General features: G+C 33.5%; 1 protein-coding gene across 3 annotated transcripts in view; it reads right to left on the bottom strand.

Annotated features, from left to right (window-relative positions):
• Nucleotides 1–196: 196 nt before the first annotated feature.
• Tc2n (tandem C2 domains, nuclear) overlaps nt 197–27,753 on the bottom strand; it is a 45,197-nt gene continuing 17,640 nt past the window's right edge. For 2 of the 3 annotated variants that reach the window (XM_041633301.1, XM_041633302.1), the window contains exons 4-12: nt 26,131–26,298; nt 25,063–25,154; nt 22,633–22,708; nt 21,616–21,716; nt 19,907–20,023; nt 17,499–17,690; nt 9,093–9,207; nt 4,832–5,031; nt 197–2,725 (exon numbers count right to left, since the gene is read on the bottom strand). In XM_041633301.1, coding sequence (XP_041489235.1) covers nt 2,615–2,725; nt 4,832–5,031; nt 9,093–9,207; nt 17,499–17,690; nt 19,907–20,023; nt 21,616–21,716; nt 22,633–22,708; nt 25,063–25,154; nt 26,131–26,298 — 1,172 coding nt within the window. In that variant the 3' untranslated portion in view covers nt 197–2,614. Of the gene's footprint in view, nt 2,726–4,831; nt 5,032–9,090; nt 9,208–17,498; nt 17,691–19,906; nt 20,024–21,615; nt 21,717–22,632; nt 22,709–25,062; nt 25,155–26,130; nt 26,299–27,753 lie in introns of those variants that run through there. The other variant, XM_041633303.1, reaches the window with a different exon arrangement.

Below are 27,753 nucleotides of genomic sequence, written 5' to 3'. Positions count from 1 at the left end.
TTTTGTTTATGTTTTTTTTCTTCTTTTCTTAATAAAAAAAAATTATAAAAAAAAATGTCATAGTTTATAAATGACTAATCTCCCCAGTTATGAAGCTTCCTTGGTTCCCATTTGGTCTCCCAGCATCATTTAGGTTCTTTTTTCTTTGTTACAAATAAAGGTCAAGAAAAGCCCAAACCAACACAAAGAAAAATGATTTTTGCAAAATATTTCAGTTTTTATTACTGGTTCCTATTTTTTTCTTACATTTCACATAAAATTTCAAGGACAGAATGAGCATACACATTTACATTCAGTACATCTTCATTTGAAAAATGCTTCAGTAAAGACTGATTGAAACATCAGAAACCTTCACTTATCAATAGTTTTTCACCTGAAAGTTCTTTTAAATACAATTTTCTTTGTATTGATTTATCTAGGCTATCTAGGAGACTGGGAAACCAAGAAAGCATATCTTTTCCTCAAATTTTATAATATGCATATGCTTAACTATTAATTGGATCATTAAAATTGAATTAAATCAATGGCATGTATCAAATTTAGTAATTAAAAGTCAGAGAACACAAAAAAAGGCTGAAAATAAAATTCTAGATTTTAAAAATAGCAAGCCTATGATATGTTGGTGTAGGTTGGCCAATTCTGACAAATGCCTTATTTGGGTGTAGGATGTTCAAAGTGCAGAAGGTTGTGCCTATGTTGACAACAGAAGATTACATGTAAAAACGTATGTGCCAACTTTAAAAGTAAAATCTATTAAATAAAGTAAAGTTAAAGAAAGTTTAAGTCTCAATTTACAAACTGCTATCACTATCACAAAGGATGTTTTTCCTAAAAGGCCAAGAGAGTACTCACTAGTACTCCACTTTTCATAAGTCTAAAAATATTTTTCAAAATTCACAATGGCAAAGAATTCTGGTAAATGCCACCGGTATCATAAAATCTAGGCAACAGAAGCAAGGAGACTATAAACTACATATATTTGTAGCTTGATAAGCTATCTAGGTAACAGTTCAATTTAGGTTCTAATTAAATATCTAGACAATAAAGAACTGGAATTAAAAAGGTTACTCCTACATTATTACAAAATATTTCTCTGACCTAAATTGTGTGATACAAAGAAAGAGAGAGGCAAGCAGGCAGATTGGTCAAGAGGGAGGGAGAGAGGAGGATCAGGAATACAGATCTCATTATTTATTTATTAACAAAAATAAAGTCACTTTATAATATTAGGTACTGTTGCCTGCTTCTTCCTAAAAACTGTATTGTCTTAGCCACAACTCTTATTGCCATCCAAGCAGGAATAATATCCATAGGCTAAATTGTAATACGTACCTAAACAAAACCTGCAGTAGAAAAATATATACATTCTATAAATTTTTATCAGGTAAGGTTATTAAAAATTGGAAAATATTTTAACATTGTAGATTACAGAACAAGTAACTTACGTCAAAAACTAAAACAAAGAACTTATGATCAAAACTACTGAATTTACTATTTAAACTCATTTACTTTTGGTAAATTAAGTTGGCCCAAATATAAAATATTTTGTTTTTATACCAAATAAAATAAAGGATAAGAATGAGGAAGACGGCAAAATGTACATATTTTGGATTTCAAATAAACTTCCATTTATTCTTTTTTATTGTATGTGTGTGTGTGCGCGCACACGTGTGCAAATACATGTATGCACCATGGTTTACATGTGGATTTCAGAGAGCAAACTGAAGGGTTCACCCTTCTCTCCTTCTATCACTTTGCATTCCAGAAATGGAGGAACTCAACTGTCAGTGTAGTGACAAGCTCCTTTACCCACTGTACCAGCCTGCTAGCTTCAAGCTTATTTATTCTTGGAAAAATGTTAATAATTCTCTAATTCTCCTAGAGATAAGCAGCTTATAAAAAGGTCATCATGCATTTATAGATAAGAAATTGTAAGCACAAGGTATCAACTTTCCTCAAATACAAAATAAAATATAAAATGGTTCTACTCATTTTTGCTCGAAAATGTACATATGAGGATATAACCCATATAACCAAGATCTAATCAATCATTCCTAGCACAGGAAAAGTGGCAAAGTCCTGCAAATACCTAATAGTACTAAGAGGGATTAGTGTGCTAGGTTTTGAAGTCCAATAGTACAAGATGACAAAAGGTTATGGCCATGTGTGTAGTTCTGCATCCTTGCTACTACGAAGATACAGCTCTGTTAAATCCACCCTGTGAAATGCTGAAGGATTGCTAGCAGTTGCTTGCTCAGTTGTTTCTTACTTTTTTTTTATGTTTACTTTAGAGGCTCAAAGATTTGGATTTGTTTACTTGAAAAATAAGTTTTCAGTATTCAAAATTAAAGTTTTCAAAGCACAAAACAAAGCAAAAAAAGCAAAGCAAAATAGAAAAACCTATCTAGGAATGATATTTTCATAGATTTTATAATCTATTTAGTTGGCCTAATAATACAACCCTTTATTTTAACTTCTGTTTTGGTACTATTTTAAAACATTTTGTTTACTTTGTATAACTGATAGAATGCATTACAAGCTTTAGAAAACTAAAATTATGTTTCTTCTAAAAGACTGTAAAGTTGTTTCTTCACTAAATTAATGCCTGAAGTCTTCATGATGGATTTAACTTGTGCCACTTGATAACAACCTTTTCTGGATTTGTGATTGTTTCTTTCCATTGGTTCACTGCTTCAATATCATTACTGTCTTCACTTATCCAGAGCTGTAAAGGAACAGTACAATCATTCAACTTGACATAATATTATTAACTAAATTGAAACAATTACTCTTATTGTTAAGATATGGGCAAGTTTGGATAACATATTTCTAAATAAGTATCATTCCAATTTTTCAAGAGTTGCTTGATGATTTGATTGATCCTTAAATGTTAAAATATTTAACCTGCTGAATCATTCTGGATTATGTAATCCAATTCAGTTTAAAAATTAAAACTGTAAAAATGAAATATTATTTAAAACATTACCTTTTGAATATTCTTTCTTGCTCTATCAATCTAGTAGCTCAACTAAAATTGATCCTTAATTACTCAAAAAAACATTTTTGCCATGATTTCTAAATTGAGGCAAACAATGATTCTAACCTAGAAAGGAATGTGCACTTAAGCACCTTGTACATGACATGAAACTATAATCTTAACTAAAATCTAATAAAAAGTCATTCTTAATACATAATAATTTCATTGTTTTATCATTTACAAACTACAGAAAATACATGCAAATGATCTTGGGGAAACTGTAGTATTGTACAAACATAAGACATTGAAATGAGTATATACCATGGAAATAAGGTGGATGTACAATTTTAAAAAACTGAATTTTTATCTTGGCTATAATGCTAACAAATACTGTAACCTTGGAATTAACTTACCTGAGACTCAGTTTATAATTCTTCTAAGAGATTTGATGTAAGTACTGGTTTTCAATTCTTTTTCTACCTTGGCCTAAAAAAACTTTCCTTCAAACAACATCTTACAGAGACCCCAATACGTAACACAGATAACAGAGTATTTGGATCGATAAAGTGGAAGAACTTGAGCCCACATATGATTCCCTCATGGTGACTGACACCTGGAGCCACTAAAGAATTTCCAAATTCATTATCCTGCTAATTACCTCTCAAATTAAATTTATACTAATTCTTTAGTTAAAACTCCTTTCCAAATAAGATTACAGAAAGCTGCAACATTTTAAATTGGCAGTCTAATTATATGAAATGAGAGTTGATACCAATCTTTGAAAATTCATATACACAATCTGAAGACTGTTAATAACAGTTTTTTGTGAAGTGAAAACTTTTACATCAGTTAAAGACTTCAAGATTTAAATGTGACACAAACAGCTGTAATTAATATGAATAGATAACTAATAGCTGCCACAAATTCTAATAAGGAAAGAAAATGTAAAAAAAAATTCTATAGGATTGACAACAAGGAAAGAAAACATAAAAAAAATCTATAGACTTGATAAGTAAGATAACTGTTATACAGCCCTATACAAATTAATTTTTAATTAATTAATCAAGACAGCAACATTTGATCCCTAAATATTATCACATTGTTAAAAATTGATATTTTCTAAAAATTCAAATCTATCATAGCAAAGTTAATAAAATATATAAAAGGCTCATTTTAAATACAAAATTAAAGATGAAACAATAAAATAAATATGATACTCAAAATCTTCCGTACACTTCATAAATTATGCTTTGATTGGTTTAATAAAGAAGCTGACTGGCCAATGGCTGGAAAGGACAAGGCTAGGTGGGAAACCCAGACTAACAACACTGAGAAGGGTGGATTCAGAGGAGTCGCCAGCCAGATGTAGAGGGAGCAGGATGTGTACAAGATAAGGTAACAGCCATGAGTCACATAGCGACATATGGATTAATAGAAATTGGTTAATTTAAGTTATAAGAGCTAGATAAAAAAAGACCCAAACTATCTGCTGAGCATTTATAATTAATAGACAGTCTCTGAGTGGTTATTTAGAAAGTGGCTGGTGGAACAGAGCTAATTGCGGTCCCAATGAAAAACTGCTTACATATATTTTCTCTTCTACTGATTTTATATATTTTAAAGCTGAAAGTTCAGTAGGTTTAAAAATGAAGCCTAGCTGCTCAGAAATGTCATCTATTCGCATTAAAGCAAAACATCTGACAAAATTTGATACTAAGGCAACACTGAATTTTAATTTAAAGTTTAAAGAATTCTCCTGTATTCACTCTTAACTTTATCCTCCTTCCTTTGCTAATTAACTACATAGTAACAACAGTGATGCACCATGAAGAAATCCAGGAAAGCACTACTCACCTGGCCTACAAACTGTTTTCTTCTTACAGAGCTTCGACTGTAAAGTTTAACAAGGAAAACAATTTCTTTTTCAGTCTGTGTAAGTGGAAAAATCATAGTTTCTCCCCACTTTACTCTTCCACTGGATGCCTTCAGTAAGCGTGTCTTCTTTTTATAGATCAGCTCTCCTGAGCTAAACATCCCCACCTTCACAAAAAAACCTATGAAACAAGAAATTATAGTTTATAAACTTTCTTGTGAAATACTACGCAAAGTTTTTATCTATATAGGTTATAAAAATATAAATAATCAGTTTTAAAGGTCTTCTGGGTTATTGTTTGACAACAGAACAAATAGAACATTTACCACACTCTACAAATAACTATTGTGGCCTTAAATGAACTTAACATTCCTCTAGTCTGAATAATGTCAACCAGAATGACAATCATCAGCACAGGAAAACACACTGAAATGAATTACAGCAAAAAAGGTGTCAATTCTCTAGACAACTAGAGGTATTAATTTCACAATTTCATAGGTAAATTTCTTTGCTTGTGATGCCAGAAATATATGTGTGCTAGAACTAGAATAAAACAATATTCTTAAGTAAATTTGAGAGCTAGCACTTCCAACAATGATAAAATAGTTTGTATAAACTATAACAAAACATAACAATTATAAACTCTAGGGGAAAAAAGTAAAAAATCCTCCAAAACCAACTCTGCTGGTGCTTAATATTGGACTGTTCAATCTCTAGAGAACTGAGAAAATAAACTTCTGTTTTTTAAGCCAAAATGTAGAATAGGGTACTAAAGAAGTTGGAGCAGGAACTTGGGAACTGCCCAGATAAAATTATGGGTAATGTATCTTTACACCTAAGCATACTTTTCAATGTGAGACTGTTGGGAATAGGCAAAAAGCACCCTGGTCTGAGTACTGCCGTTTTGACTTTAGACTCCATTTTACTTATAAGAGTGAACTAAAATAAAGTTCAGGTTCCCAAGCTCTAGGGAAGTTGGGAAACTTCCAGTAGCTGGCCCACCTGCTCCCTAAACCATAGAAATAGTCGTTATGCATTTTCAGTTCCCTAGAAACACTGTGGCTGTTCCTAAAGAACAAATGAATCTGGTTGGACCAAAAGGCTTGCATTATAGATAGGTTGGCAAAGATGGAACTAACATTCAAAGAAGCCCCTAATCTCTAAATCCTGACTGGTGAAAATTATAACTGTAATTTGGCAACAAACATTTGTAAATTTTGTGCTTAAATATTTGCTTCAATTGACATCTAGGGTCATAGTTCAGCTCCTGAGTCCGTTCTGTGACCCTGATCGATCAGTCCCCTCCCCTTCCCCGCTTCTTTTGTGCTGCCCTGCATTAACTCTCGCCTTGCAGTAACCTCTTGTGTCTGCTTGGCTTGATTCAGAGCCTTGGACCACCACAACACAAAATGACTACAACTTAACATCAAGTGCTGTCTGGCTACTGTAAGGAGTCAGTTAGTATAACTGGGGCTAAAGGTAGCAAGAAAGGCAAGAGGGAACTGCCAAAAAAGGCAGAGTCACGGGATGAGGAATGAGATCTATTAGGTTATAAAATGGCAATCATTAGCAATCCTTGGTAGTAGTTTTGCTTAAATGAAGTGATCCATTTATATAATACATCTGTATAGACTCCCACTATTGTTTCTGTTTCACAAAATTAAGAGAAGGAGCCCATCCCTGACTCTGTCTGGAGGGGGCTATCCAGAGGCTGGATAGCCCAGAACTTAGGATAGACCCAAATATGACTAGAGAATAAAAGTCACTGAAATGATTCCTAATGATATTCTGCTATATTCATAGATCACTGCCCCGTCCAATTGTCATCAGAGAGGCTTCACCCAGCAACTAATGGGAACAGATGCAGGGACCCACAGCCAAACATTAAGCAGATCTCAGGGAATCCTGTGGAAGAGGGAGAGGAAGGATTATGGAATCGAGGGAGAAGGGTGTCAAGGACATCACAAGAAAACCCACAGAATCAACTAACTTGGGTTCATAGGGACACACATAGACTGAACCACCAACCAGAAAGAAAGTTTAGAGGGGACTGATCTAGGCCCTCTGCACATACGTTACAGTCGCGTAGCTTGGTCTTCTTGTAAGACTCCAAACAGTGGAAGCAGAAGCTGTCTCTGACTGTTACCTGTTTTTGGGACCCCTTCCTCCTACTGGGTTGCTTCATCCAGTCTTAATAGGAGAGAAGGTGCCCAATCATACATAACTTGATATGCCATGGCTGGTTGGTGGCACACGGGAGGACTGCCCTTTTTCTGAAGGGAAAAGAGAAGGAGGGAATGGGGGAAAGAGGAAAGGTTGGGAGATGAACTGGGAGGAAAGGAAGGAATAAGAGGTAACTGATCGGGCTGGAAAAAATAATCGATTAATTAATAAAAAAGAATTAACTAGAAGTAATCTTGATGACTTACTTTTCTAACTTTGATTTTGTTTACTTTTATAATTCTCCATCTAGTGGTATTAATTTATAGTTATTTTCAATGAGCTATTCATTCTATTTTACTATCAAGAGTACACTAATATCATAAAATTATTTTTTCCATGCTTCAAAATAACTTATGTTGAAAAGGAATTACATGTTCTTCAATGGTTTAGTAGACCTTAGTGCTATGAAGCACTAAAATGTTATCTGCCTTGCTAGGGTTTCTTTTGCTGTGATAAAACTCCATGACCAAAGCAACCAGGTGAGGAAAATGTTGGTTCCAGCTTACAACTCTCAGATCATATCCCATCACTAAGGAGAGTCAAGGCAGAAACCTAAAGGCAGGAACCTGGAAGCAGGAACTGAAGCAGAGGCCATGGAAGAGTACTGCTTACTGACTTGTTCTCCATGGCTTGCTCAGCCCGCTTTCTTATACACAGCACAAAAGCAGTTCTCAACTTGTGGGTCAGACCCCTTTGGCAAATCTCTATGTAAAAAAAATAATGACATTCCAATTCACAACAGTAGTGAAATTAGAGTTATGAAGTAGCAACAAAAATAATCTTATGGTGGGCATAAATGCGTGAGGAACTGTATTAAGGGTTACAACATTGGGAAGGTTAAGAACCACTGCTCCAGGGCTACCTGTCCAGAGATGGCACTTACCACAGTAAGCTAGGTTCTCCCTCCCACATTAATCACTAATTAAGAAAATTCCCCATAGGCTTGACTGATTACAAACAAATCTTAATGAGGAATTCTTATCAATTGAAAAGTCTCTCTTGTGTCAAGTTAACAATAACAACAACAACAAAAAGAAACAAAAAAAAACAAGAACAATACCTCATTTTTGTATGTAAATTATATATATATATGTAGGTGTGTGTATAGATGCATGTAGAGACCAGAAGTAAACACTGGGTATCCTCTTCCTCAGTCATTATGTGTCTTATCTTTTGAGACAGAGTCTCTCACTGAATCTGGCATTCATTGACTGGCTAGACAAGCTGTCCAGCAAACTCCTCTCCATCCCTTCAAGGTTACAAGCATGCATGATCACCCCAGATTTTTGTATGGGTCATAGGGATCAGAACTCAGGTCCTAATGTTAATATAAAAGGCATTTTCCCAACTGAGCCATCTCCCAAGCCCTACTTAGTGCTTTTTGCAAGGAATTCTTCCCTTTTTCCATAGTTATTCTTTTCAGATTCTTCCTGTTCTTTAATGAGTTTTTAAGAAACTCGTTTACCTTCTGCATGTGCAAATGAATTAGTATAGTTGGTACATGGAATTGCCTTATGTATTATTAATTCTCTTCTGACTTAGAAAATTCTTCTGAATTTAAAATTATATTATCTTCACTGTTCAGAATAGCAATCATATCTTCTCTACTTTGCTTTATCCATCTTCTTACAAATTTTCCTATTTTAATGGTCCTTTTAAAGAAAAAAAGCATTTGGTTTTTTGTCAATTATTAACTTGTATTTATCAATTCCAACTTTCCTACTTGTTATTTTCCCGACTTCTTGAATTGAATGCTCAACTGTATATATTTTTAATATTTTTTTTTTTAGTTAAAGTACTTTTACTTGCCTAAATAATTCCCTTTCAATCTAACTGAAGTAGGGTTGATCTCAAATCTTCAGCTCCAAAGGTGGCCAGGTAAACTAAGCATAGCTCATCAACATATCATAGTCCCTAGCTGTTTATCCATAGAAGGGCACAGTCCTCAAGGCATACTGGTCTCTTGGATTCTTACCCTACTGAAACCTCTTCACACTGGATGCACTTTGAACCACTTACTCAAAGTCAGAGGTGTTGATGAGCTTGGAAGGTATTGTGCCTCAAGAATTTGCAGCTGAATCCTGCTATTTACTGCTTGAAAACAAGTCCCCAGTTCAAGTTCTGAATGGCAAACCTATATATGAAAAAAAAGTCATTTAGCAGTTCAAACCAGAGTTTAGAGATATTTCAAAACTTCTAACATAAAAAGCTAGAGTGAAATTTTTTAAGTATTATTTTTTACTGACACTATAAACCACAAGTTATGAGATATTTTGAAGATAAATATCATGGATTCCAAAAATATATTCACTTGCATGGAATCTGAAAATATAAGATGTTATCTATATACTGAACTTCAAAGCTACTGATATCAAAAGATAATCTGACTAAAACCTAAAATGCTGTTTCTAAGCATTATTGGAGAAACCGCTTAACCTAAAAGAACACATCTTCAAAAGAAATAAAAATATTCTAACTACATTATTTTAAAACATGAAATAGAGATTTTTCGGTTTGGTTGGTTTTGGTTTGATGAGTTTCCCGGTGTAGCTGTTACTATCTTGCTCTGTAGACCAGGCTGGCCTCAAGCTCAGAGATCTGCCTACCTCTGCCTCCTGAGTGCTAGGCTGAAATATGATTTTTAAAGTAACAGAAGATAATTTTTTCTAGCTTTAGAAAGAAAATAAAATATACTCTACATTATTGCTGACCAAAAGCAAAAACAAAACAAAAACTGGTGATTTATTTGTGAAATGTAACATAAGACAGCCCACTTTTATTTATTCTAAGGTCCTTAAAGTGAAAAACAGAGTTTTCCAAATACAAAAAACGATTACTACTAAAGATCTAAAACCAGTAAGAATGAAAATAAGGCAGGAACATGGCATTGCAGATCTTGCCAGGGCTGAGCATAGACAAATGCAGTACTGATAAAGTTACAGAATAAAATTCAATTAAGTTACAGAATGTTTACCACTTCTCAGAGTTTTATATAGTATTTGATAATTGCCAAATATTCTGCAATAATTGGCCCATTGAAAATAAACAAAAGAAGAATATGCCACTGACTGAAGTATTAGTATTTTTTTAAAACATGATTTTATTTTAATAAGAAATTGAAAGCTTATGATTCTATGTTTTAACATTACCATGCAATAAGAAATTCAAAGCTTCATTGGAAAACAAATTGCCTAGAAAATATAAACTACACTGTGGTGGTCTGAAAGAAAATGGTCCCCAAAGGGAGTGGAGCATTAGGAGGTGTAGCTTTGTTAGAGTAGGTATGGCCTTACTGGAGGAAGTTCCTCACTGTGGGGGTGGGCTCCTGGGTCCCCTATGTTCAAGCTACACCAGTGACACAGCTCACTTTGTGTTGCCTGCAGACCAAGATGCAGGACTCTCCAGCTCCTTCTCCAGCACATGTCCTGCCATGATGATAACAGACTAAACCTCTTAACTGTAAGCCACCCAAATTAAATGTTTTCCTTTATAAGGTCGGCATGGTCATGGTGTCTCTTCACAGCGAGAGAAACCCTAAGATATACACTGAGGTTATTTTCCCACTTAAAAAATTTTACTACAGCTGGGCGGTGGTGGTGCACGCCTTTAATCCCACTACTCGGGAGGCAGAGGCAGGAAAATCTATGTGAGTTCGAGGCCAGCCAGGTCTACAAGAGCTAGTTCCAGGACAGGCTCCAAAGCTACAGAGAAACGCTGTCTTGAAAAAAGAAAAAATTACTACAGCAGTTCTCAACCTGTGGATCACGACTATCAAAAAACATATACTCCCGATGGACTTAGGAACCAGGACACCACTCAGTAGCCAAACTAGTTATGAAGTAGCAATGAAAATAATTTTATGGTTGGGGGGTCACCACATGATGAAAGGTCACAGCTTTAGGAAGGTTGAGAACCACTGTTTTACTATGATGATAAAATGTGTTTATTTTAGCAAAAAATGATGACTTAAATAAGCATATCTAGTACTTGAGGTTTAAGAATGAGAATGGGTCAATAACTCAACAAGAATTCAAACATCATGTACAAAATAAAACCTTTACTGATTAATGATGGAGGAAGGTCATTGGCTAATAAAGGAACTGCCTTGGCCCATTTTATTGGTTAGAAGATAGGTGGGAGGAGTAAACAGAACAGAACGCTGGGAGGAAGAGGAAGTGAGCTCAGACTCAACAGCTCTGTTCGCTGGAGTAGAGACACCATGCCCCGCTCCCGGGCAGACACACGCCATGAAGCTCCGACCCAGGATGGACTAGGCTAGAATCTTCCCAGTAAGACCGATTCTCACAGATTATTAGAGATGGGTTGATCGGGATATCAGAATTAGCCAGTAAGGGCTAGAGCTAAAGGGCCAAGCAGTGTTTAAATGAATACAGTTTGTGTGTTGTTATTTCGGGCATAAGCCGAGCCAAGCAGCCGGCCTGGGTGCTGGGAACGCAGCCCCGCCGCCCCTATTTACAACAGATTAAAACAAAAGTGTCTTTGAAGGTAGGAGGGCAGTGGATTTGAGACTACTCTGGACTATATGTGGGATTCTATCTGAAAATAAATGTTTCTGCTCACGGCATTTAAATTAGTACACTGGGTGGTAGCACACGCCTTTAATCCCAGCATTTGGGAGGTCCTATCTCAGGGGGAAAAAAAGAAAAAGAAAAAAAAAAAAGCAGTTGTTACTGGTAATGTTGACTTGTAATCTCAGCCACTGAGGAAGATAAGGCAGGACCATGGAAAGTTCAATACAAACTGCGACAACTTGCTAAAACTCTATGTTTAAAAAAGGGAGGGGGATAGTTGAGGATATAGAGTATTTGTCTACCATTGATTAGGTCTTAAATTTAATCCCTTATACTGAAGAAAAAAAAACAAAGGTACAGACACAACTGTTTACCAAACACAAAAGAAACCATGAGTAAATTATCTCATCAATTCTTTTTCTTTATTGTTTTATCATGATTAAATACTTATAATGAGAATACCTAGAGTTGTTACACTGTTACAGAAATCACTCCCCTAAAACACCGCAGATCTTAGCAGTGGACTTGACACCTTCTACTTGCCAAATTTATTAACACAAATACAAATTATATTATAGGAGATTAATTCAGATCTTGAAAAACTACTTTCATAAAACCCCAAAATTTAAAAATCTAATCAATAAGCAGGTATACATTGACTATATTTAACGAGCACAAAATTATAGAAAATCTGTTTATAAATAGTGTATCACTTTTTTAAAGAAAACTTTATTAGCTTCCTAGAACTGTCTAAAACTGAAAAAGTAAAAGAACACAAGAGAAAACATGATCTGGTGGTATTTGAGAATATTTTTCTGGGGGGAAAGTGATAAATATAAGGTATAACCCAAAGAACTGGCTCTGAAAACAAATCCTATTCGCCAACTCTGGCTCCATGAACTCAAACAAGTTTCACTATTTCTACTATTTCTAGGGATAACAAGAGAACATACTCCTAAGTATGGTAAGAACATTTTGCACTTTAACAACAACTGAGCCATAAATTTCTGTAATGGTCAGTTATTTCTTCAGGTAAATGCTGTCTCATTTACAGTACTGAGCACAGAAACTTGAAATTTTAAATAAATACTTGATTAATGATCAAGATCAAGAAGTCCATCAAGAAAAATTACAAAACAAATCATTCTGATCAGCAATGATTTCATGTACTCTATGACCACAATGTAATAAAATTTAAAATTAACAGGAAATCCCTAATAAATACATAAATTCATGAAGATTAAACAACTCATTACTGAATGATGAATGGTACAAAGAAAAAAATCAAGAAAGAAAAACATCCCTGAAACTAAATGAAAACACTACACAAAACCTCTGGGATACATTTTGAGTGGTCCTACAGCTCTAAGTGCCTTACAAAATCAGAAGGAGCAAAAATTAATGACTTAATGACGCATCTCAAAAATTTGGAGAAACAAGAACAAATCAAGCCCAAATTGAGTTCAGTAGATGGCAAGAATTAATAAAAATCAAAGCAGAAATTAATGAGATAGAAACAAAGAAAACAGTACAAAGAATCATTAAATCTAAGAGCTGTTTCTTTTTGAAAGTAAACAAAGTTAACAGACCATTGATAAAACTAACCAAAAGAAAGAGAGATGATCCAAGTTAACAGAATCAGAAATGAACAGGGAACTATCACAATAGACAGTAAGGAAATTAGAAAGTTACAAAGGAATACTTTAAAACAAAACCTTTATCCATTAAGATGAAAAATCTAAAAGAAATGGATGAATTTCTTCATTCATTCAAACCACCAAAACTAAACCAAGAAGAGATCAACAACCTAAACAAACCTACAACAAATGAGAAGATTCTAGTAGAAATAAAAAGATTTCTAAAAGAAAAAAAATCTCAGTCTGATATAGATTCATAGCAGAATTCTACCAGACTTTCAATGACGATCTATTGCCAATCCTTCTTAAATATTTCAAAGAAATAAACACAGAGTTGGCATAAGAACAGACAGAGGACCAATGGAACTGAATAGAAGACCCGGATATCAATCCACACATCTTTGAATACCTGATCTTTGATAAAGAAAGCAAAAAATATCAAATGGAAAAAAAGAAAGCATATATAACAAGTGGTGCTGGCATAACTGGATATCAACATGTAGAAGAATGAAAATAGACCCATATCTATCACCATGCACAAAACTCAAGTCCAAATGGATCAAAGACCTCAACATAAAGCCAGACACACTGATCCTTATAGAAGAGAAAGTGAGAAGTACACTTGAATGCACTGGCACAGAGAATCACTTCCTATATATAACCCCAGCAGCACAGACACTGAGAGAAACAATTAATAAATGGGACCTCCTGAAACTGAAAAGCTTCTGTAAAGCAAAGGACATGGTCAACAAGACAAAATGGCAGCCTACAGAATAGGAAAAGATCTTGGCTAACCCCACATCAGACAGAGGTCTGATCTCCAAAATATACAAAGAACTCAAGAAATTGGACACCAAAAGATCACATAATGCAGTAAAAAAAAAATGGAGTACAGACCTGAACAGAGAACTCTCAACATAGGAATCTAAAATGGCTGAAAGACATGTAAGGAAATGTTCAACATTCTTAGTCATCAGAGAAATGCAAATCAAAACAACTCTGAGATTCCATCTTACACCTGTAAGAATGGCCAAGATCAAAAATACGGATGACAATTTATGCTGGAGAGGATGTGGGGGAAAGGGAACACTTCTGCCTTGCTGGTGGGAATGCAAGCTGATACAACCCCTTTGGATGTCAGTGTGGCAATTTCTCAGAAAATTAGGGAACAACCTTCCTCAAGACCCAGTAATACCACTTTTGGGTATATATCCAAAGGATGCTCAATCGTGCCACAAGGACATGTGCTCAGCTATGTTCATAGCAGCATTGTTTGTCTTAGCCAGAACCTGGAAACAACCTAAATGCCCCTCGACCAAAGAATGGATAAGAAAAATGTGGTACATTTACACAATGGAGTACTACACAGCAGAAAAAAATAACAGCAGCTTGAATTTTTCAGGAAAATGGATGGAGCTAGAAAACATTATTTTGAGTGAGGTAACCCAGACACAGAAAGACAATTATCACATGTACTCACTCAAAGGTGGTTTTTTAAACATAAAGCAAAGAAAGCCAGCCTACAAGTCACAATCCCAGAGAACTTAGACAACAATGTGGACTTGAAGAGAGACTTACATAGATATATTCTACATGGGAAGTAGAAAGTAGAAAAAGACAAGATCTCCTGAGTAAATTGGGAGCATGGAGACCTTGGGGGGAGGATTGAAGTGGGCAGGGAGAGGAGGGGAGCGGAGCAGAGAAAATGCAGAGCTCAATAAATATTAATAAAGTAAAATTTTTAAAAAAAGAGTACTTCCAATTTTGATCCATGAAACCACTATTACCATAATACCAAAGTCGGGTAATATACTACAACAAAAGAAAATGAGAGTCCAATAGCCTTGATGAACACAGACTCAAAAATTCTCAGTAAAATATTTGTAAACTGAATATAAACAAACTTCAAAAAGATAATCTACCATAACCAAGTTGGCTTTATCCCAGAGATGTTGAGATGGTTCAACACACACATGTCAATAAATATAATAAATCACAAAAATGGAATCAACCTAGTTGTCTACCAACAGATGAATGTATAAAAATTTCATATATGTAGAAAATGGAATATCATTAAGCTCTAAATAAAAATGTAATGATAAAATTTGCAAGAAAATATATAAGGTTATAATGTATAATACTAAATAAGATCAACAATCTCAGAAAGAAAATAATTTCATGGTCTTCTTCATATGCATAACCTGGCTAATAATATATGTAAACAAACATATATATGAGGGTATAGTATAATATGTAGGTAAGAGAACAAGAAAAGCTAAATATTAGGCAATGAACAAAGACAGGTAATGGACATAAGTTATGAATAACAATAATTGTTTTTCTAGTTCTAATTCAGTCATTTGATTTTTTTGATCTACTGCTTTAAAAATACTTGATAGTGAAAATATAAAATCTAAGGAGAAGCTCCAGAGCTTCAAAAGGCAATTTTTACTGTATAACAACATTCACTGATATAAAGACTTAATTTAATTTCAATGTGTAATGTTTTTTATTTGAATTTTATGATAAAGTTTTTTTAAGAAATAGAATATAGCCATAACCATTCCTTCAAATTCTTCAAAGAAAATAATTTCTCAATTTTCTTCAGTACCTTCTGACATACTGGTACTGTATCTTTAGCATTTAATATATGAAATATGCATTTGATATTTGTATCTTCTGTAAAATAATGACTACATATTACTCTCTACTAAGCTATTATAAATGATGCCAGTTACAAACTGCTATCATAATTACTGTGTTTTAACAGCAAAAAAGGTAACTTAAATTTTAAATGTTGTAGCAAAAGTTATAAGCACTCACACTGGCAGCTGAGATTGAATATATAGTCAAGAAATAACCAAAAATAAATTTTAATCTCTGACTTTAGTAATCTTTTGTTTTTTTTAATATTTTAATCTCTATTCTCCCTTCCAATTTGGTGATTCTCAAGCCACGCAACACATTAGATTCACAACTGGGAATCTTTTGAAAACTACAAATGTCTCTGTCCTAACCCCCAAGAAAATTTAATTTTATTGGTTTAGGTGTGGACATGCTTTTAAAGTTCCCAAATGATACCGATGCATAGCTAGGGTTATTTTAATTAATACTTCAAGTCATCTTAAATTTTTTTTTTTTTTTTGGTTTTTTGAGATAGGGTTTCTCTGTAGCTTGGAGCCTGTCCTGGAACTAGCTCTTGTAGACCAGGCTGGCCTCGAACTCACAGAGATCTGCCAGCCTCTGCCTCCCTAGTGCTGGGATTAAAGGTGTGCACGACCACCGCCTGGCATCTTAAATATTTTTAAAGAAGTAAAATATAAATCTTACATAAATTTAAAATCATAATAGATTTATCTTATAAAGAATAAGACTAATTTATATAAATGTTATCCCTACAGAGAAGCTATATAGTTAAATCATTAGGAATTTCTAAATACTTTAATGACAATGTTTGACTGATTGAGAGAGGCAAATAATCAGGTCTCAAAATCAACCAAGCACTTTTTCTATAATGCAATATCAACCAAAAATTATTAATAATTTTAAAAACTTCCATTCTTGGTCCAAAGAGATGGCTAAATTTGAAGGTGGTTGTTACCTAGCTTGACAATCAGAGTTTGATCCCCAGGAACTACATAGTCAAGACAACAATTTCCCACAACTTGTCCTCTGACCTTCATACACATGCCATAGCATATATCCTGTTCCCAAAATAAATAAATATTAAAAAGTTTTTGAGTAAAAGCAAAAACACATTAAAATGAAAACAAATTTGCATTCTGTGATGGGGGTGGGTTGCAACTCATGCAGAACATGAAAGGTCCTGAACTTCATCACTAGTAACAGAGGCGGGGCAACCAAATTCCATTCTAACCAACTTGTGAACAGATATACTGCTTACCTATGGTTAAAACCATTTTCTTAATTCTACTTTATTGCAATCTCAGATTGCACTTGAATTTTATGATTTATACTTATTTTTTGCTGAGTCCTCAGCTACTGTGTTATTCCTACAGTATAAAACATTAATGAAAAATGTACTAAAACAGGATAGCATAATGTTACTCTGAAGAAAATAAAGAAAATGGTTAATGTTTTATAAATTATTTATAAAATAGTTTAAAATAATATTGCTTCTTCAGAGTTCCCATGGTCTTCCAACATATTATACTGTTCAAAGTACAAATAAGTCATTCATTAAACCATTCTCAAGGTGTGTACTACGTTTAGTATTGGATACTATTATCACTTACAGAAATTTTTGAAGGTGGTATTATTTCCAATGAGTAATCCATTTCCTGTGTACTGAGAGTTCTGAGTGATAGAGAACATTTTCCAATGGTTTTCTTCCTGGGAGTCTGGGTTTGAATCTTAAATACAAGCCTCACAGTTTGTAGACTTTGTAGTTTAATAGCAAATACAAAAGTTTCCATAAATTCAATAGCCTTAAAAAAAATAAGAAAACAAATATAAATACTAAAAAGGCTGATATGACATGATAAAATAAGTTTTTATACCTAAGAAAGATATTTAGAATTTGTTTTTACAGCATATTTTTCATTAAAACATGAAAATGAAGGTGGTCTTGTTTTACTATTTTCCTTAGCTTCACAAATTATAATTACTTAGGAATTAAGATCAATGCTAACAACAACCTCATCAGAATACATCTTTCCTGTAGGCAGAGGCTGCTCTTTTGTTTCTCAGCTGCCCAGACCTGAAATAATCACACAGAAACTATATTAATTACAACAATGCTTGGCCAATAGCATATAAAAATAGGCATATTTTTAGCTATCTCCTATATCTTAAATTAACCCATTTTTATTATTTCATATTTTACCATGTTACCAGTAAGGTTCTGAGGCATCTGTCTCCTTAGGGCAGTTACATGGCGTCTCCCCGGTTCCACCTTCTTTTCTCCTCTATCTCTGCTTAGAATTTCTGCCTTGCCCTATTCTGTGCTGCCATAGGCCCAAAGCAGCTTCTGTATTAACCAATGGTATTAAAACACATTCACAGCATACAGAGGGGAATCCCACATCACTTTCCCTTTTTTCAAATTAGACCGTTTTCCCTACCTTGGTTTTCTAATACACCTTTCTTGCTATTCATTGCAGTTTTTCAAAAGGTAATGAGAATAGTTCAAGAATTTCACATACAAGTTTACTAAGCATCCAGAATCTATGCTGTTCACATCAATTCTCTCCTTAAAAGAGACTGAACACTAGATTGTTCTGTGATATATACTTCCTTCCTTACATCTTTAGTATAACTTTTTGAAAAGTCAGATATCTAGTCAACTAACAAATATGAGGGATATTATCTCCAAACTTTGTCATTATAATAATTAATACCACATCAGACAGAATTATGTTCCTGCTAGTCTCTCAAGCACTTTTTCTTTTAAATTACCAAGCTATAAAACTATACCAGAAACTATTTAATAGTCTTACACAGTACAAGTGTGTTAGTATACTTCATATTTTCCATAACAGGGATCTCTCAAATGACTTGATATATAAAAACAAATTTTGAAAATGAAGATTGATGACAGAATTTTTTCTAACCTTTGCTAAGTGTGTGTGTTTTAGAGTAATAGTTCTCAACCTTCCTAATGCTGCAATCCTTCAATATAGTTCCTCATATTGTGGTGAGCCCAACCAAAAAATTTTGTTGGTAGTTTATAACTGTAATTTTGCTACTGTCATGATTTGCAATGTAAATATCTGATGTGCAACCCTAAGGAATCACAACCCACATATTAAGAACCACTGTTTTAGAGTAATTTTAAAAAAAAAATCCTGTGCAGAATTGGGTAGGTTCAGAGGATCTGGGAGGAATTTGGAAAGGGGGAAAGCATGATTAGAATATATTGAATTTAAAAATTCAATAAAATATTTCCTAATCATATTAATTAAAAATATCAATATGTATTTTATTATTAATAACTAAAATGAATTTTCTTAAATCCTTAGACACTTTAATTCTATTATTTTAAGGTGATAAACTCTCTTAAAAGTTATCTTTTCAAGGCTAGAGAGATGGCTTAGTTGTTAAGAATGCATATTGTTTTTAGAGTGGATCTGAGCTCAAGTCTCAGCACCCACATCAGGGGGCTTACGGCCACCCGTTAATTCCAGCTCCAGAAGATTCACTGCACTTAAGTACACAAACCAACACACACAATTAAATATGAAGAATCTTAAATTATCTTTTTGCTTCCATGTAAAAACTTAACTTTGTAATCATATCAGAAGACAATAATGGACATGTATATAAATTAATGTGAAAACAATCTGTAAAACAAGACTCAAGATAATAAACCTCCTACTTATAATAACTGGAAGATTTGGGGAATAAGATTAACTGCAATTCTGCAATTACTTTCCAAAAGAAAAGTAATTTCTTACCTATTCTACATACTCTAGCAATTACAGTTTCCTTTTTAAATTCAGCTTAATACCAGACAATGTAATAGCAAAAACTCTTAGTATTTAAAATTATCTTTTAAAATAAAGGGTGTTTTGGAGAAGCTAAATTTTATTTACAAGTGATTTTATTTAGCTTCTCCAAAACAAAACGCTTTCTTATTCTCACATTTTACATAATTAAAAAAATAAATATGAGAAAAATGAAAAAAATTCAAACACCTACTTACACTGGAAGCTTCTTTGGCTGAAGATCTGAAATGCACTGGCTTAGAGAAAGTTAAAGTCCCTTTTATAGAAATTGTGGGAGTGTCTCCATAACTAGAGGGCCAAATTACATCTCTGCACTAAAAACAAAAATATATTAAAACATAATTTATGTTTTTACAAAGAACTTTGACAACACAAATTTCAATATTTACTGAGTTAATAACTTTTTTGAGACTATCTGCAAAGCCCTGGTTTTTGGAACTCACTATGTAGACCAGGATCCACCTACCTCTGTCTACAAAGTGCTGGGATTAAAGACGTGTGCCACAATTCCCTACTGAGTTAATGATTTTTGATTAAAATTTTAAATAAACTTTAGAATACTGTTTTTTCATGTTTCATCCATATTACTATTTTAACATTATTCTACAGTCCTATTAGCTTCCTTCATGACATTTTCATATAGATTTTGTTTTAGCTATTATTCTTCCTCTGTTCCTCTCCTTGCCATGCCTCTCATTTGTACCCAGTTGTCTTCTTCTGGCTTTCAAGTAACATGTATTCCATTATCATCCCTAATCCCTTTCCTTAAAAACTCTTTTCCATAACAAATAATTTTAAAAGAAGCCAAAAACACCCCCCCTTAAGGTCCTCTTTCTAATTTTCCAACTTATGTCCATATAAGTACAAATATAAAAATTGAAAGCAGGGCCCACATGTGAAAGAGAACATGTATTTGTCTTCTGGTCTTGTTTATCTCACTTGGTAATTTCCAAATCTATTAATTTTATTAAAATTTTCAAAATTTAATTTATATGGCAAAATAAAATTCCATTGTGCACATGTGCCATATTTTACAATCAATTCATATGCTGACAGACAACAAGGTTGAGTTAATTTCCTTGCTACTGTGAATAGAAAAGCAATAAACATGGATGTACAAGTATATCTTTAGTAAGACTTATAGTCCTATGGGGATGTCCTAGAGCTGAGTCCTATGGCAGTCCTATGGGGATGCTCCAGGAGCTGAGTCCTATGGCAGTTCTACTTTTGCTTGTTTGTTCTGAGACCTTTCCTCAATGATCTCCATGGTGGTTACAGCAGTTTACACTCCTTTTCACCAAACATCCTCACCAGTATTCATTGTCATTTGCTTTTGATGACAGCCATTTCCCTGATGGCTGAGGATACTGAACATTACTTAAGAATTTATGATCCTTTTGTATTCCTTCTTTCAAGGGCTATCTGTTCCATTCTTTAGTTCACTTATTGACAGGAAGTTTGGGGTTTTGGTGTGTAAAGTTTTTAGTTGTTTATATATTCAAGATATTAACTCCTACTCTAAAGTATGGCTGGCAAAGACTTTGTCCCAATCTGTAGGCTGTCCATTTATTCTGTTGATAATTTCCTTTGCTGTTCAGAAACTTAAATCTTATGAAAGTCCACTTGTTAATCTTTGGAGTTAATAATTGGAATTATTTCCTGTGCTATCAGAGTTCTAATCCAATAGTTTTTACCTAGGCCTATATCTTAAAGCTTTCCTTGTTTTCTTCTAGCAGTTTCAGTGTCAAATGCTTTATTAAACACTCTACTCTGCAAAATACAACAGAATCCTAAATTAAAAAGATGGTTACTGATCCCTTCTCCAGTAAGAAGCAACACTATATACTTGTAGGTTATAAATATTCAATTTAATAATAAAGAATCAATATTAACTACACTAATTTACCTGCAAAACTGTGATCCAGATCTGTTCTGCTGAAGAATTATAAAACAATTTCACATTCAATCTCCCCAAGTCTCTTTCATCTCCTGATAGGGTGATTGTATCTAAATTATAAAGGACAAAAAGTAAAAATTTCATGCAATCTTTTTAATCCAATTAAGCTTTGATATGAACCAATTTTAAAAGATATATATATATTATTCAATATATTATACATATGCAAATATACTATATATATTGAGTTTTGGAGACAAGATCTATGTAGCTTTGCCTATCCTGGAACTCACTATGTAGACCAGGCTGGCCTTGAACTCACAGAGATCTGCCTGCCTCTGCCTCTAAAGCATTGGGATTAAAGGCATGCGCCACCATGCCTGGCAAAAGCTGATACATTTTATTGTTCTAAGTTCCCAGTGTAGTAAGACGAAATCACACTTCTAGTGAAGTCCTAGACATAAAATACACTAAGAATGCATATAGTTTAGGAATTTAACAAAATTACAATGTCAGGAATTCAGTTAAAACTCTGCAAACTTTTGCAAATAGCACTTATAAGGTCTATGTGCTTCTGAAAGCTCCTTAATCCATATACTTTAAAACACAAACTGGGTGGTGGTGGTGCATGCCTTTAGTCCCAGCACTTGGGAAGCAGAGGCAAGCAGGTCTCTATGAGTTTGAGGCCAGCCTGGTGTACAGGACAGCTAAGGCTATACAGAGAAACCCTGTCTAAACAAACACACACACACACACACACACACACACACACACACACATATAGTGTGTATGTATATATCAAACAAATAAAAGATACGTAAGAGCTTACTTAAAAAATATTCATTCTTGCCTGAACACTAAGCCATGGTTCATCTGATCTGAGTTTGTGATAATACTGTCAACATAGGTTCAATAACATGTAAAATGTATAGAACACTTTTTTCTTCATTCAACTAAACACTGTCAATCTATGACTGAGTAGAAATAATCTGCTGAACAGTATACATAAGATACTGCATTCCTTACCCAGGCTTCTGTTACTGCCCTGAGAATTTTTCCTGGAAGAAGAACTACTAGGCACACTGGACAATGAGTCATGTCTCTGCAACAACAACAAAATGCTTCAGTCAGAAACTGAGTATCAAACTTTAAAAACTTTCATATTTATGCCCCAATAAACACCCTGATATCAAACTCCATGTTAATCACTTTGTCAGTGTTATCAGTCAGAATGTCCCACTTTTGTAGGAGAGGAAACTAACGCATCAAAAAATACCTTCATAGGTAACATTGGAAAGCCTTTAGTACTTTTGGTTTGGTCTTAGTTTTCATATTGAATACATTAACAGAAATGTCCAATAACCTATAAAAGTGTAAATAGGATTGTCAAAACATAGTCCCTCTAGATCAGGAGCATTTGTATTATGTAAACTTCATAGAAACAAAAATTCAGAACCCATCACAGAACTACTGAACCAAAAATTCTAGGTGTGAAGCTTTGACAGTTTGTATCTAACAAAATCGTCGAACAACACAGATGCATGTTAAATGCTATAAATGACTAAGCATTTAAAAATTAATTGTATAATTATTAAGGCTAAATTAGAATACATGCCCATTTCATAAGGCATTCCTTCTCCACCAACATAAAGGGAAGTCCATAAGTTTATTTGCAAAGATGTTCAGGGTGCTTTTTCTCTCACTTATAGGAAGACAGATAACTTGTCTTTAAACTTTGCTTATCTCTATAGCAGTTGGGGAATATTATTTTAAGGTGTGTTGCTTTTGTTTATGCTGTATTTGATTAGCTGTGAAGCTATGATTTTTTGCCTGATGATTCTAATACAGAGCTGAACGGCCAATAGTGAGGCAGGAGCAAAGATAGGCAGGGCTGGCAGGCAGAGAAGATAAATCAAAGAAGAACCAAGAGAACAACAAGAGGAGGACATCAGGGGCCAGCCACCCAACCAGTCACAGAATAAGAAGGAAAGAAAGGTATACAGAAATAGAGAAAGACAAAAGCCCAGAGGCAAAAGGTAGTTCGGATTATTTAAGTTAAGAAAAGCCAACAAGAAACAAGTCAAGTTGAGGCCAGGCATTCATAACTAAGAGTAAGCTTCCATATGTGATTAATTGGAACTGGGTGGTAGCCCCCCAAAAAAACAATATGTCATTATTTATTTATTTTTTTACTTTTTGATGTTTTCAGACATGGTTTTACTATGTGGTCTAGGCTGGTCTCATATTCTTTTTTTTTTCTTCTCATATTCTTAAATGATCCTCTTGCCTCAGCCTTCTAGTGCTGGGATTACAAACATGGGGCACCATTTCTGGCTTATTTCCTAATTTCAAATAGAACTTAGCTGAACTAAGAATGAAACATTTTAATCTATCAAAGGATGCTATATTGATATTATTGAAAAATTAAAGTCTTACACCTCAATAGAAATATTAATTCTTAGTAACTGCCTGGTTATGTTCAATAAGCAAAGAAGTACTTTTAATTATATGATTTACAAATGCCAATTTCTGAAGATCCTTAAACTCATATCAATTGAGAGATACAAAATTATGTAAAATGAAGCAAATATAATGCCTTTCATTAATCATTGATATTTTCCTAAAATAATATATTTAGGCAATGTAACATATTTATTCTTCAGATATTGCTATACACATAAGCCACAGAAATAAAACATGTGATTCCACCAAATAGAGGTCTGATCTCCAAAATATACAAAGAACTCAAGAAATTGGACACCAAAAGATCACATAGTCCAATTAAAAAAAAAGTGGAGAACAGACCTAAACAGAGAACTCTGAACAGAGGAATCTAAAATGGCTGAAAGACACTTAAGGAAATGTTCAACATCCTTAGTCATCAGAGAAATGCAAATCAAAACAACTCTGACATTCTATCTTACACCTGAAAGAGTGGCCAAGATCAAAAATACTGATGACATTTACACAATGGAGTATTACACAGCAGAAAAAAATAATGACAGCTTGAATTTTGCAAGAAAATGGAGCTAGAAAACATTATTTTGAGTGAGGTAACCCAGACACAGAAAGACAATTACCACATGTACTCACTCATAGGTGATTTTTAAACATAAAGCAAAGAAAGCCAACTTACAAACCACAATTCCAGAGAACTTCGACAACAATGCAGACCCTAAGAGAGACTTACAAAGATCTAATCTACATGGGAAGTAGAAAGTAGAAAAAGACAAGATCTCCTGAGTAAATTGGGAGCATGGGAACCTTGGGGGAAGGGTTGAAGGGGGAAGGAGAGAGGCAGGGAGGGGAGCAGAGAAAAATGTAGAGCTCAATAAATACCAATAACAATATGGGAAAAAAGTAAAAAAATAAAACATGTGATTCCTAATGTTTTGATATATTTATGTGAAAGGTTCACATATAAAGAAATTTATATGGTTATATAATATTATCTACCTGGATGAATCGTTGAGGTGGAGTTGTAAGATCAAACATGGATTTGCTTAGCCCAGGGGAAACAGGACGTTTACTGGTTCTTAAATCACAAACTACAAAGGGACAAGAGGAAAGTATTTTTTTATTAATAAAAATGAAACCGTGGCATTCTACCTAATCGTCATAAGTCAAATCCCCATAGGAATTCATCATGTATATTATATACAAATTTATATAAACAGAAATTTTGATAAAATCTTTAAAAGTTCAATTATAAATTATTTTAATCTTTAAAACAGAAGACTGTAGCAATCAAATAATAGATTTTCATATCCACATAACATTTTAAGCAGGTTTTTGTGATATTCCCAGTCCTTCATCCAGAAAAAATAATTTAATACAATATAAGTACTCTTTGAGAAGTGTAATTCAACTACTACTTAATAGACACATATAAAATTATAACATTTCAATCCTGAATCCCATGTGCTCTTATATTTCTATTTCTAGTTCTCCTCCCAAACTGTAAGATCTTTCTAAAAAGGAGCTCTGCACACAGTGTGTGTTCTAGCACAATGCTAAGTACAGAGCAGCCCTCAAGAAAATATTTTTTTGTTTTCAATGATGCTGATATATGTCTACAGATAGACCTGTAAAATCTGAGAATATTTTGAACATGGTAGTTCATATAATTGATAGTCCTAAATATCAAACTAAAAAAAATCTAGTTATTTTCTATTATTTGTGTCTACCTCCAATCATGAGCTCTTAAATTCATTTAGCTGACTGGAACAGAGAAAGAAAATACTATAAATATCTATAGTAAAATTTATTAAGTATATAACAAATGTATGTAAAATAACCTATAATAAAATTTTTTCTAAAAGAAAAAAATGAAGTAGAATTGGCAACCACCATTATCTGTAAATTTTTATACTAATTGTAAAAACAGAGAGAAGTCATAACACTTATCACACACTCATGAAGTCTGCTTTGCTCTTAATAGCTATTTCTGCTAGAGTCTTAGATTTAAATCTCTAAATTTGTTAAAGATAAGCCCAGAGGAAAAGCACAAAAATGTTTTCTTACCAGAGCCATACATTTTTTTGGTTTCAAAAAGAGAAGGAAAGCGCCTATTTAAATCAGGTGAACAGTGCTGATACATATAGCATGGATTATACACATCATAGCTGGGTCCATGGTACAATGAACTGCAGAGTTCTGCCTTTTGATCTCCAAAAGATGCTCTGACAGATCCTGAAAGCAAGTGTTTCTATAAGCCACTGAAGGAATAGGTTAGAAATACGTTGTCACAAATGAAACTAAAACATATGCCTTAACCAGCATACACTTATAGAACTGTAAGTACATGATGTATGTAAGGAATGAGCCAAGAATTGCTCTTAAGACAGACAGGCAAATTTTTGGCATTTTTCTTTGCCCTACAGATAATTCTGTAGTTCACTGCCTGGATTTCATCTTATGTTTCTACTAACATATATAACAGATTTTAAATGATTTTTACAAACATTCTTTTGAAGAAAACATTTAAAAATTGAACAGATGCAATAAGATACACTAAGCAGATCTGTTCTCTGAAAGGACTCAAGTCAAATAAAGCATTTTTTAACCACAGTGCAAGTAAGCTGAAAATCAAGAAGCAACAATAAAATTAATAGAAAATATTTATAGAAATACTAAGAACCAAGACTATTTTAACATAAGCTTTAAGAAGAAAATCAAGGTACTTGGGAGATAGCTCAGTTGTTAAAAGCACTTGCTGTTCTTCCAAAGAACTGGAGTGCAGAAGCCAGCACCCATGTCAGGCAGCTCACAACTACCTGTAACTCTAGCTCCTGGGTATCTGACACATTCTTCTGGATTCCTCAGGCACACACATACCATGGCAAACACAGAGACACATATACACATATTATAAATAAAAATAAATCTTTAGAAAACAAAGGAACAAGAAGAAAAAAATTAATTTTTTTTGTACTGGATATAAAGAATTAAATTTTCGTATGACAGAAAAACGGATTAATGAAACAGAATACAAGACCCTGAAAGAGCAATTATTTTACAAATATTTGATATATAAGCAATGCGACTTCATATAGCAGTGGAGAAAAGATGGTCTTTTCACTAAAAGGTTAAGTTAATTGAATACTAATATGGGGGAAGACAATTTAATCATATTTATTTTGAAAATTATATGTGGATAGCAGACCTAAATTAAACATCAAAGATGAATAAACCTTCTATAGTTATTTGTAAGAAAGGTTTTGAACACAGAACATTCAATCATAAAAGTGTGTTAACTATATTAAAACTTAAAAGACTTTCATCAAAGGCTACTTAAGAAAGTACACAGGAAACCCAGAATGGGAGAACACATGCAACCAAATATAACTGGCCCACTAAGTGAGAGTCACAAAGAATACTTTACAGTGGTTTTGTAATATATATATATATATATATATATATATATATATATATATGTGTGTGTGTGTGTGTGTGTGTATAATTTGTATATAATATACATATTATATATATATATGCATACTATACCTTATGTTTAGAACAAATCATGGATTATAAGGCATACTTATGTTTGGATATGAAAACACTAAAATTACTAGCTACTTGAATGAAATCTCACAATCATGAGGAAGAATAAAAAAAATACATGAACAAAATAATATATGCTGA

Source organism: Microtus oregoni, unplaced genomic scaffold (assembly GCF_018167655.1).
Source record: "Microtus oregoni isolate MIOR12 unplaced genomic scaffold, Mior012 000043F_ref0000047, whole genome shotgun sequence".
Lineage (NCBI taxonomy): Eukaryota > Metazoa > Chordata > Mammalia > Rodentia > Cricetidae > Microtus > Microtus oregoni.
The sequence above is the reverse complement of the archived record's forward strand: the minus strand, read 5'-3'. Positions and strand labels throughout refer to the sequence as shown.